Here is an 11209-nt window from a genome sequence, read left to right as displayed (position 1 = left end):
GTGACTTCTAAACTGCTTTTGGTTGGGCGGAGAGAAGAGGCTAGTGATATTTAATTTGGGGCTTGGTAGTCTGTGTATGGAGTTGGGGTCGCGTGGCGTTGTTGCTAGACGTTGAAGGGCTTCGACTACTCTTGGAATATTGGGCTATACATTAAAGAGTTGCTCTCCTATGCATTGTTGAGGTGTGCTAGTTTATACCCTTGTGATGAACTTTAGATATTGATTTAAAAAATTGATACAGCATGGTAGAAACTAAATAAATAGTTCGGTGGGTCACCCTTTTATTAGTTATGCATCAGACATGTTTCTACTCCTACGAGAAGGTTTATATTAAGCCGGATATATTCGGAAGACCTTCGCGCGTTGATTACAAACACCGTTTGGGTGACAGTAATTCTTCGAGGCGTACTTACGTACTATGCATATATTTCATCTACATAGCAAGAATGCAAGATGGCTGATGCTAGAGGAGAAGATACATATTCTCCCTCTCCCGACGAGTTTGAATGCTTACGCCCCGCAACACCACCTCATCATCAGGGACGCCGACACTCCCACACGCAAGCTGTGCAATGTACCCGCCGGCGTAGCTGTACGCTACCGAAGAGTATGGAGAATGGCTATAGAGGGTGATCCCGAAGAAAGAATTGCAGAATCGTGGTATATCATGAAGAAAGTCGATTTTTATAAGACCATAATTGTAATTGTGGGAAGATGAACAGACGCGACAGTGTAGGTGATTCATTGTCTTCGTGAGCTGGATGATAGTAAGATCGCGAGTACCAAGAGTAAGGGGGCAGTACGGCTACTGTTGTGACGATAGTCTGGGTTGTTGTCACGCGGGCGAGTATCGTGAGAGACCTAACGTTAGTGTAGCTGCAGGTGGAAAGGGCGCTGCAGACATATTAGAAGAGCCGGCACTATGCTATCTAGCAAAACTTACCAGTTTCACGTTGATATAAACACTCCCTCACTCACGAACAGCAGCGACTCTAGAAGAAAGCTGATAGTCAGTTATGACGGGAAATCGAAGCAATGTTCCTTCAATATTGGTAACTGTATGTGGAAAGCACTCCGGAGCACTTTTCAGTCTCGGAGTCAAGTTAATCTCTTCTTCCATACGGCCTTTTAGAAAAGCGAAGATTAGATCCCTGGGTCTGTTAAAGCTCATAGTTCATGGGGATGGTGTTGATGGTGTTAGTGGTGTTCATGATGGATATTGAAGCGATAATCATGGCAAAGTCAAGAATGGGATTCCGGGGAAGGAGAACGAAGAGCTTGGGCCACATGAATGTGATGCTTCGTCGACGTCATCCTCCTCCCATCTTCAAATACAACTGGGCAGGCTCAGTCGCCTCTCTTCTTCAATTCTTCACTTCTTCCTAAAATCCTCTTCCAGTTCCACTCCTTCTTCTCAAAACCCGACCCAATTGAGGTTCACCATACGCTAAGCTTTGAGCATACACTCCGACTCGATTATAACCCGTCAAACAAGCAACAAGAATGTCGATGCTCCGCACATCCTTGACGCGCCAGGCTAGACTCTTCAGCACATCGCCGGATTTCCGCAAGTCAGTCGTCGATTCGGCTAAGGATGCAGCAAAGAAGGTAGATAGGACGATCTCAGATGCTGCCGTGAAGGGCATCGAGACGGGAGGTAGGTTGTACTTTCTTGTTCTCGGTTAATTTGTGACCCTTTTCTACTATCTTGTGGGGCGGAGAGTTTCATTACGAGGAGGAACGAGGACAGATGAGTTAAAGCTTTGATAGGAGGGAAGAGTTACAGTTAAGGATGTTGAGCTTGAGGGGTCGAGTGCATGGGACTCAGTGATCTATTTGGACCGGCGTGAACACTCGCGCCAATTAGATCCAAAATGGCGGGCTAGCCTATATAGGTAACTATTGTTCCTATTTGGGTATGGTGGATTGGAATGGATTTGACCTCAGATCCACACCACGCCAGCCCAAATAGATCACCGATATTGTCATTGGGACTATTGGCAATCCGCTGTGCCTCTGCTACTCACTCTTCTGTTCATACCCTTTCTGGCTTCCTCGCTTCCTTTTATGCTTCCTTTGCCTCATCTCCCAGTCCTTTTGCTTCTAGTCGATTACTTACCCTTTTAGTTCTCTATCGCCATCGCCTACCATTATCTGAATCATTGCTGACCTCTCGTGAACAGAGAAAGCCGCGAACGCTATCAAGTCCGCCGTACCCAGCACCACCAGCGAAGCCAAGGGCAAGGCCTCGGAACTAACCGGTGAAGCCAGCGGCAAAGCATCAGAAATGACCGGCGAGGCAAAAGGCAAGGCGAGTGAGCTGGCGGGTAAGGCGGAGGGGAAAATTGATGAGGTCAAGAGCAAGGTTTAGAGTCCATTCAACTACTTTCTGACGGAACCCGGGGGAATGAATCAAAGCTGCGGAGGCACAAGTAGTGTTAGGATGTACGATAAATAAGGCAGATCACCAGTGGTTGCGAGTTGGGAAGAGGAAGCCAAGCGTTGTATCAATAGCGTGGAAGCATGTAATTGAATTGAACCTGAAGCGGCCCATGGGATGTTTACACAAGAGCTTTAGATCATCACGCCTCCACAATTATGCTTGTACATACTCGGATACAAAAAAAACTCCCTCCACCTACCGACCAAATTTCACTCGCAGACAGCAGCGAGACGTGACACATAATGAGAATGGAGACATAGAACGTGCAAGGTGACGATATTACACAAAAAGTAACCCACCTTATAATCTCCGCTCCAGGAAATGCCGCTATCCCTACCAACAATGCATCAACATGCAAAGAGAAGAAGAGAAGAGAAAAATGGTCATGACCTACCGTCCTCACTCAATGAGGCGGTACACAAACATCGTTCAAGTCATTACACATATGCAAATCATCATCCATCATGCCTACGCTCAGCTTGCTCACCTTTGCGCTTCGTTGAAGCTCCGTCGTTTAGAACACATGCGATGCAACCGAGTCAGCCCATCCCAAAGGCCGGCCCGAAAAATGCTGGGCTCGAGATAATCTCCTTCCGCGCCTTGCCTTTGCCCTTGCCCAGCGCGCCGGGCGTTGGGATGCCAGACGACGCGCCAGGCAAACACCGCGGCGCGCTGATGGTCCTGTTATGTGCCGCTTCGCCTGTCCGAGAGGCCATGCTGCCACCGATGCCGACGCCGAGGTTGAGCGCGGGATTGTGCGGCGAGCCCATCGCGATGACGAACGGGATCTTGCTGGTGTCGACGGCAGAGCCGCGCGGGAGTTGGCTGGGGGCCTGCATCTGGCTCTGGCGTTGCGTGCTGAGGCTGGACGCGGAGCGCGAGTGAGCGCGATGAGGTGAGTGCCGCTCCGCTTCCGCCATCACGTCCATCTTGACCGGCACGCTGGCCGAGCTAGACTTGGGCGACTCGAAGAGGCCGTAGCGCGGGCGTGGAGGCCGCTCTGGCGTCATCTTGCCGGTTGCTACTGGGCCTGGACCTGGTGCAGAGCCCGAGCCTGAGCGCGAGCGTAGACCAGGGCCGGGAAGGGATCCCGACCTGGAGCGCGTTCCAGTGCCGGGTGTGGCGCCGGTTCCTGGGGTTGACTTGGGCGGCGACCAATCTGGTGTGCGGGCCGTAGCGTACATTGTGATGATCGAGTCGCTCATGCTGCGCTGTGTGTCGACGCGTTGAGGGGCGGCAGGTGTAGAAAGCGGAAAGTTCGTTGCCATGTCGCCCTTCTGTTCTGCATCAGGAGAAGGAGGCGTAGGTTTTGTCCTCGATGGTGAGAGGCGCGAGACGGACCTCGGCGAGATACCTGGGCTGGAATTGTCGGCGTCGTTGGCAGGGTTGCGGCCAGGTCGGCGAGGTGGGGTCTGCGGCGTCATGGGGGTGTTTTGTGATTTTGGTGAAGGAGCTCTAATGGCTCTCTTCTGTGCGCCTGGGCCGGTGTGAGTAGTGCGTGAAGGAGATAGATGCGGCGTCGACGGCGCAGCGGAGGTGGCTGGAGTAGAGGGCTGAAAGGAGTTGGACGCTGACATAGGGGCCGACGTTGGCGACGATGAAGCAGAGATACCTAGGCCTCCAGCGGCAGCAGAGTTGAATCGAGAGCGTACCGGTGTTCCCGCCGAACTGCGGTAGCACGCCTGGGGATTCGGAGAATTTGCTTCACTGCGCACATTCTGCCCCCGGTTGGTGGTACGTTTGAGCTCTTTGATGTCTTTCTTGTAGCCGCGCACATCGAGCTTGTAGTACATGATTTCCCGTACGTAATACTCGTTTTCTTTCTTCAGTAGTTTGATTTGACTCTCGAGGTCGGTTGATTGTTCGAGGAGTTTCGTCTCACTGTCTGCAGACATATGTGCTTTGAGACGTTTCTGGAGACCTTCGATCATACGGTCCACGTCAGCTTTTGAAGCTAACGAACGCGCAGCCTGGTCATCTGGTTCTACTGTAAGTATGGCCAGAGTCGCCTTCCTCCTGATTTCTGCTTGCAAAAGCAGCACATGATATTCCAACTCTTTTTGCATTCTACGAATAGTCGATTTCAACTCCGAAATTTCTGCATCGGCCTCTTTCGCCTGTTCTGATAACTTGGCGTGAATCTCTTCTTGAAGTTTTAGTTTGGTGTTCTCGTGGAGTAGTTCGTTACATCGATGTTCATGATCATCTATATCAAGCCGGCGAAGCTGATTGTCTTGTTCAAGGTCGTTGATCCGAGATTCCTTCTCTTTCACCTGGTCTTGAAGTCTCTCAATATGTTCGATAAAGGTCGCAATAGTCGAGGGTGCTTTGGTCTGACCGCCGGCGGCTTGAAGTTGCTTTTCTAGGAGAAGGACCTGCGCTTCAGCTTCCTTCAACTTGACATTGAGCTGGTCGGCATTGGGCCTCGCGGATTGTTGGGATAACGACTCGGGATGTCTTGACAGACTCCGGTGTTGCTTGTGCATTTCTCTAATTTCAACTTGGAGATTGTGATGCTCCTCTAGCGCATCGACCTTCTCGACGTTGGCGAGTTCCAAACGAGCTTCTAGATTGTCCACGGTATTCTGTAAGGCCCTCTCGGCTTTTCTGGACTGATTGAGCTTGCTCATCAACGCCTCGACCTGTCGTTCTAATGCTTGGTTCGCTTGCCTTAGTCGATCTCGATCCATCACAACATCAATGGGCCCAATGTCTGGCTTCTTGGCTGAGCTCAGCCTTCTCTTCAATGCTTGCATTTCAGGGCTTGTGCAAGTTGACTCTTGTGAAGGCCGTTGTGGGTCCTCAAAGGCCGTTTGGAAGGATCTAATGCTTGTGGCGGATGGACCGGCAGTTTGCGGTTGAGAGGTGTTTTCTTTAGTTGGCGATCGAGGTTCGGCAGTATCAAGCATGAGTAAGAGATGGTTACTTGAAGCTAATGTTACTCATGTCAGTGATGGCCCTTGGTGAACGCACAGGCGCAAAGCCGCTACCTACTGTGGTGAAGAGTCCTCTGAGACTGCTGTTCCTCCAAAAAGTGCGTGTAGGTTTTCAATGTCGAAACTTCTTTTGCATGCGCTTCCATCAAACTTTCAACATGCGCTTCATGCGACTTACGAAGGCTTGCAAATTGCGCCGACAGGGCTGAGATGGTATGACCCTGGGCTGTAATGGTAGATTTGAGCTCTTCTACTTGCTTGTTCGGATTGAGCTGTCATTCTTTAGTATATACTATATTCGCAATGAGTGGCGATAGGAGGGGATATGAGAGTGGGGTGGTTAGAGTCATTCAAGGCTCAATTCAAGAAGCCGTACGTTGCGCAAACGTCAGGTCGTCGTCTTCACTCCGTTGGGGCGCTTCTCAACAGTTTTCAAATTCTTATATTTTCTGCGTTTGGGTCGCTGAAGCCTTCCAAGCAGATCGTGATTGCGCTTAAACAGTGTCGCGGCTGTTCAGGAACCCAAACGGTTGACGCGGCAACGTTTTCTTGAACAGAATCTCTCGCCGGGCTTACGGTGCAAGGAGGGGGGGATGATGTGACGAACCTCATTGCGCCGAACTGCTGCTTCGTTATTCGATATCCTCCCGTTCTTTCTCTCAACAATCAATGGCGACGGTCGCAAAGACCTACTACTATCCGGGCCTGTTCTGGCTCGCGCCGAGTCATTGCTGCTTGTTAGACCTTCAACTGTGGAGGCGGAACAGGTCGTGAGCTTGCCCTCCGAAGAAGAGGGTGAGTGATTTTGCGCCGGTCTTGCTTTCGCCCTCCTTTGCGCAATGCTTTCGCTCGAGGTTTTCTTATGTTGCGGTATCCCACTACGAGACTCTCGTGGACTTGGGCGAGGACCTGGAAGAGATGGGCTGAGAACATTTACACTGCGAACAGATTTCATGGTTTGGCTTGTTGCGGATCCCGCAACGAGCGAGCCTGGTGAAAAGCCCTGATTCTCTAGAAGAAGGGAGCCGGGCAGCTCAGCAATATCCGGCGTCGCTGGCAGAGAAATAGAACGTGGCCTGCCAGGTAAGGGTTTATTATGTAGCGGAGATCTGGGGCAGACATTTCCAGCTAGTGCAGGAGATCGGAGCATGTCATTGACAACAGCCAACAGATTTGACGCAGAGCTGACCGAACTGAGCGCGGCACTATGGAGGGCCGATGCGGGAGCCAGACACGCGCCATGAGCATCGTGGATGGGGACCAGGGAGAGGTTGAGAGGTTTTGGTCGATTGACCCGTCTGGGAGCATTCTACACAGATGGTTAACGAATCGCTGTCCAACAACGCAGACCCAGTTCCCTGCAGATGCTTTAGACCACCGTTAATCGCAGCGCCATGGGAAATGCACAACCACGTTGACACGCTTCACCCAATTGATGCACCAACAGCGCACTGCTCGGAAACTAGGGAAAGTCCTATCGTACCTTCGCTCTGCCATCGAGAAACACCTCGTTTCTCGGGTCGGAGAAATCTGTCACGATAGGCAAAGGCCCGCCTGTTCGATACGCTTCTGCGGCATTCCGACGGTCGCCCTTGGTCCAGGTGAAGAATTTGGACGCCATAGCGACACATGTTAGGTGTCTCTTCAGCCCTCCGACGCTGAGAGGAGGCACACGGGTACACGGGCACGATAGAAACGAGAGACAGCAACGAGCGACAGCAACGAGCGACAATAGCGGAGGAGAGCTGTAGTTGTAGCAAGCTCACACCAGGGCCGGTCGTGTAGAAAGCCGCTGAAAGCCATAAAGCCACCATGGTTAGAATTGCTGCAAGATGGAGTCTGCAAGCGCCCATTCCATTATGGACTGGTGCTTAACGTGCATCTCGGGACCCGAAGCAGCAAGAGAAGGTGTGCGGCGCAGAAAGATGGCGGGGTTTAACATGGGGCTGCATCCCGACTGCAGCTGAATTGAGTGGACACAAGCTTCCTAGTGCCGGCATTGAAACTGTGAATAGAGATCCTCTGAAACTGTTGCTGTATCTCCACTCCGTATGGCCAATTGGTGATGCGGGAGAGCCGCTGCGGCGCTCGTCAACGGCTCTCGCTTGATGGTGTTGCTCGCCTTTCGAGGCACCCCGGGGCCTTATAACCCAAACTTTTGGATATCAGCGATTCTTTTGCAACACTACCTAGACAACTCGCTGTCTGCCTCGACATCAATTCGCATGNATCAGCTCCTACCGCAGCCCTAATCACATTCGCCAAAGCTCAGAGCACCAACTTTCGCCTTCACAGCCCCCAAAGGCGGCATAATCTCTCCGCTTGCTGCGTTCTCAGCTCCATGGCGCATGATACGCCAGCGCCCGTATTGCCCACTCATAACCAAGGACGACCGCGGTCCCAAGAAATAGGCCGCAACCCAAAGGCCGACAGGCGGTCTAAATATGACAGCAGCAGCATTAGCAGAACCAGGAATCGCTCCATCAGCTTAGCGGACGAGGAACATAGGCGGACAGGACGCCACGACAACCCCAAGCGGCGATCGCTAAGCGCATCAGAAAATGAACGGCCTCACAGACGCAGACAGCGTTTAATGGATGGAGAAGAAAGTGAAGAACATACCCGCCGCCGCATGAGGCGAAGCAGAAGCCGGCACCGGAGTCGAAGCAGGGATAGACAAGTTACCCGTGAACGTAGAGCAAGACAGGGGCCTGGAGAAAGGTCACGGAATGTTAGGTCGAGGGAGAGGTCGGATGAGAGATCGCGGGGGCATGACTCAAGAGAACGTAGGCCCAGAGACACAGAGAGAGAGCGGAGGCCAAGAGACAGATCCAGGGAACGAAAGATTGGAGATAAGCCGAAAGATCGTAGGCAGAGCGATGTATCCATGGATTTGGATCCGAGAGATGAGTTAAGGGAGCGCAGGTCAAGGCGCAGGTCAAGAGATCGATCAAGATCCAAGGATAGATCTCGAGACAGGCGAAAACATCGAGATTCCCGTTCAGCAAGCCCTCTTCCCTATAGACCGTTCAAGCGTAGGGATCACTCTCCCTCGCCTCCACGTCGTCGAAGAGGCTCTCGTTCAAGACACAAACGCCAGAGACCCTCTCGAAGTCCTTCACCTCTTCCTCGGAGCCGTAAACCTCTCCTGTCTCAGGAAGTCTCCTTCCGCCGAGACAATTCCTCTAGTGCGGTCACAAAAGAAGAACAACCAGACAGGCAGAAACCTAATTTCGCCCCGACTGGCCTTCTCGCTCGCGAGGCCAACACCGTAGCCGGCACCAAAATTGCCCTCAAATACCACGAACCACCCGAAGCCCGCAAGCCACCTCCCTCCGCCCAATGGCGTCTCTTCGTCTTCAAAGGGCCTGATATGCTCCAGACAATCGAGCTGCATACACAATCTTGCTGGTTACTTGGACGGGCTCAAGAAGTTGCAGATATACTGGTGGCACATCCGAGTTGTAGTCAACAACACGCCGCCATACAATTCAGGTACATTGTAAAGAAAGTGGAGGATGAGTATGGAATCTCGCAGAGAAAGGGAAAGGTCAAGCCATACATAATTGATTTGGAGAGCCTCAACGGAACCATGCTTAATGATGACCGAATTGAGGGTGGCAGATATGTGGAGCTACGGGATGGTGATCTATTGAAATTTGGTGGAAGTGAGAGGGAGTATGTGGTAATGCTGCCGCCACCTGATATGTCATGACCTTAACACGATATTAAGGAAAGGGAAGTATTGCAAAAGAAGAGAGCATGCCGAAAAGCGATGTTCTTTCCACCGAAATTCTGAACACAGTACAACAATGCTAACGGGGCCTCTACGGCCTGAAAATCAGAAAAATATATAGCAGTTTAGGAGCATATAAGACAATGGTGGTTTGCACACCAATTTCAAACACATTGTCTTTATCCGAATTTAACACGACGTATTGAAGGTCTTCACAGTTATATCTACCAACCAAACCGCGATAACACCTCTAATCAAATACAGTTTTCCCTCGCCTGGTCTCCAAGCAACCTGCAACATCCCCTCATTTGCTCTCCCAATGACTTCTCTATAAAGTTCCGGCCTTCTCGCTGCTCTATACCTATACTCGCCAGCTTTCTCCAGTTTTTCTCTCGTGCACACTGCTGTTACCACCCCCTCCCCCAACTCGCGGCACTCCGCCACCACATCCCCAAACGGATCAAGCACCACCGCACAGCCGTTCTTCAATTGATCATCATCCATCCCAACCGGATTGCTGAAAACCGCATACACCCCATTATCATACGCGCGCGCCGGCAGCCACTTCATCAACCACTCCCTCCCCTTCAGGCCCTCAGACTCCGCGCGCAGGGACGTTGGGTCGCGCTCGCGGTTCGCCCACAGCGCGGGCTCGACAAAGCCAGCCCCGGGCCGCGGCGACGCCGTGCACATAGAGACGTGCGGGGCGAAGAGGACGTCGGCGCCGAGCAGTGCGGTCGCACGCGCGTTCCCGACTACGTTGTTATCGTAGCAGATCAGGATGCCCGCGCGCCACCCATGCGTCTCGAACACCGTGTATGCAGCCCCCGCCGACAGGTGCCGCGAGATGAAGGGGTGCAGTTTGCGGTGTTTGGCCAGTAGCCCGTCGCCTGAGATGCAGGTACGTGTTGTAAATCTTCTCGGTCCCGGAGTGCGGGTCGGTTTCTTTTTCGAAGAGCCCCGCGAAGGTGGTTAGAGAGGTGCTGCGGGCGATGGAGATGAGTTCCTGTGTGCTTGGTCCATTGGGGACGTGCTCGGCGAGCTCGAGGAGGGCTGCGCGTGAGAGGTGCTGCGCAAAGGTGTAGCCACTGATGGAGCACTCGTGGAAGGCGAGGATATCGGTATGAGGAGCTATGGCGGTTGGAAAGCAGCGGATAGTAAGTAGATTTGCGGACTTGTTGTCAGAGGCATTTTCGAATTGGGTTGTTGAATGCGGAGAGGATCTTTCATTTTGTCGAGGTAACTAGGTGCAGCTTGCGAAGTACTTTAGGAGGTGAGGATCTCAGAGATTGTAGACCCGACAGATAGTAAAGATGTATATCCATTTTACAGAGGAAGCCTTTCTTCGGCTGTCTCTTTTCAGTCCACTGTTTTTCGTATTCCTCGTATACAGACACGTAATGTAACTCTCTATTGTAATAGGCACATCTAGCTTTGACCAAACTGGTCATCAGTTGGGCTCCGCAGAACCAAGGCAGTAGCTCAATATAATTTTCAAGAGGACTTTATTCTACTTTAGCTTCCAGGCGGTTTCAGTGACTAAGAAAACTCCTTCCTCTTAACTGGTAGAATTGTGCTAGGAATCATCAGACAAGGCCGGTTTTCTTAGTATATGGGACGTCTGGGATTCTCACAGGTGTGGGTCACGAAACCGCATTAGGTGCACCGATGACTCAACACAAGTCTCTAAATATACCGTGGTGGTGGAGATCTTCGCCGCGGGGCCGGAGGCAGATGTCAATCTAGGGGAGTTTGTAAACTGACGACCACGCTAATGCGCGCGCAGGCCAACGTCGGTGCCCACAAGAAACCGTTTCCCCGATGTTTACTATGAGCGCGCCATAGTCAACAACGGGGAACGCGTCTATCAAAACATCACCCTCTGCCACCACCATACACCATCGTCGCCGGTTATTTTTAAAGCCAAAGTCCTCGCCCAAATGTCTATATTAATTGAAATCTTAGTGTAGTTCGTCTTCCGCCACTATATCGTCCTCATCACCTAAACAAAGCCTTCCTGCCGACCCTCCTGCTGACCCTCCTGCCGACCTTCCTGCCGACGCTACTACCATCACCCATCTGCTCCTAAATAAC

The 11209-nt window shown here is 51.8% G+C and overlaps 4 protein-coding genes across 4 annotated transcripts; 2 read left to right on the top strand and 2 right to left on the bottom strand.

The window, feature by feature from the left end:
* Window positions 1-1509: 1509 nt before the first annotated feature.
* K441DRAFT_539604 (uncharacterized protein) lies at window positions 1510-2371 on the top strand (the record flags this gene model as incomplete). The annotated part of the gene is made up of 2 exons (XM_067642564.1): window positions 1510-1657; window positions 2184-2371. 2 exons carry the CDS (start codon window positions 1510-1512, stop codon window positions 2369-2371), a joined length of 336 nt encoding a protein of 111 aa, XP_067508862.1.
* An 815-nt stretch (window positions 2372-3186) lies between these two features.
* K441DRAFT_627622 (uncharacterized protein) lies at window positions 3187-7422 on the bottom strand (the record flags this gene model as incomplete). Its single annotated transcript, XM_067646172.1, has 6 exons — window positions 6863-7422; window positions 5987-6688; window positions 5438-5651; window positions 4945-5375; window positions 3516-4920; window positions 3187-3464 (listed from the first exon to the last, which is right to left on the bottom strand). Coding segments are annotated over exons 1-6 (3168 nt in total), but the record flags the coding sequence as incomplete, so codon positions are not given.
* Window positions 7423-8536: 1114 nt separating this feature from the next.
* On the top strand, window positions 8537-9085 carry K441DRAFT_510101 (SMAD/FHA domain-containing protein; the record flags this gene model as incomplete). Its single annotated transcript, XM_067642087.1, has 1 exon — window positions 8537-9085. A coding segment is annotated over one exon (549 nt), but the record flags the coding sequence as incomplete, so codon positions are not given.
* Window positions 9086-9304: 219 nt separating this feature from the next.
* Window positions 9305-10691, bottom strand: K441DRAFT_692925 (uncharacterized protein; the record flags this gene model as incomplete). Its single annotated transcript, XM_067652605.1, has 3 exons — window positions 10381-10691; window positions 9929-10184; window positions 9305-9870 (listed from the first exon to the last, which is right to left on the bottom strand). The coding sequence occupies exons 1-3, from the start codon at window positions 10564-10566 to the stop codon at window positions 9305-9307; spliced, it is 1008 nt and encodes a 335-aa protein (XP_067508859.1). The 5' UTR covers window positions 10567-10691.
* Between the last annotated feature and the right edge of the window lie 518 nt (window positions 10692-11209).

Source organism: Cenococcum geophilum, assembly GCF_001692895.1.
Source record: "Cenococcum geophilum 1.58 unplaced genomic scaffold K441scaffold_4, whole genome shotgun sequence".
NCBI classification, from domain to species: Eukaryota; Fungi; Ascomycota; class Dothideomycetes; order Gloniales; family Gloniaceae; genus Cenococcum; species Cenococcum geophilum.
The sequence above is the reverse complement of the archived record's forward strand: the minus strand, read 5'-3'. Positions and strand labels throughout refer to the sequence as shown.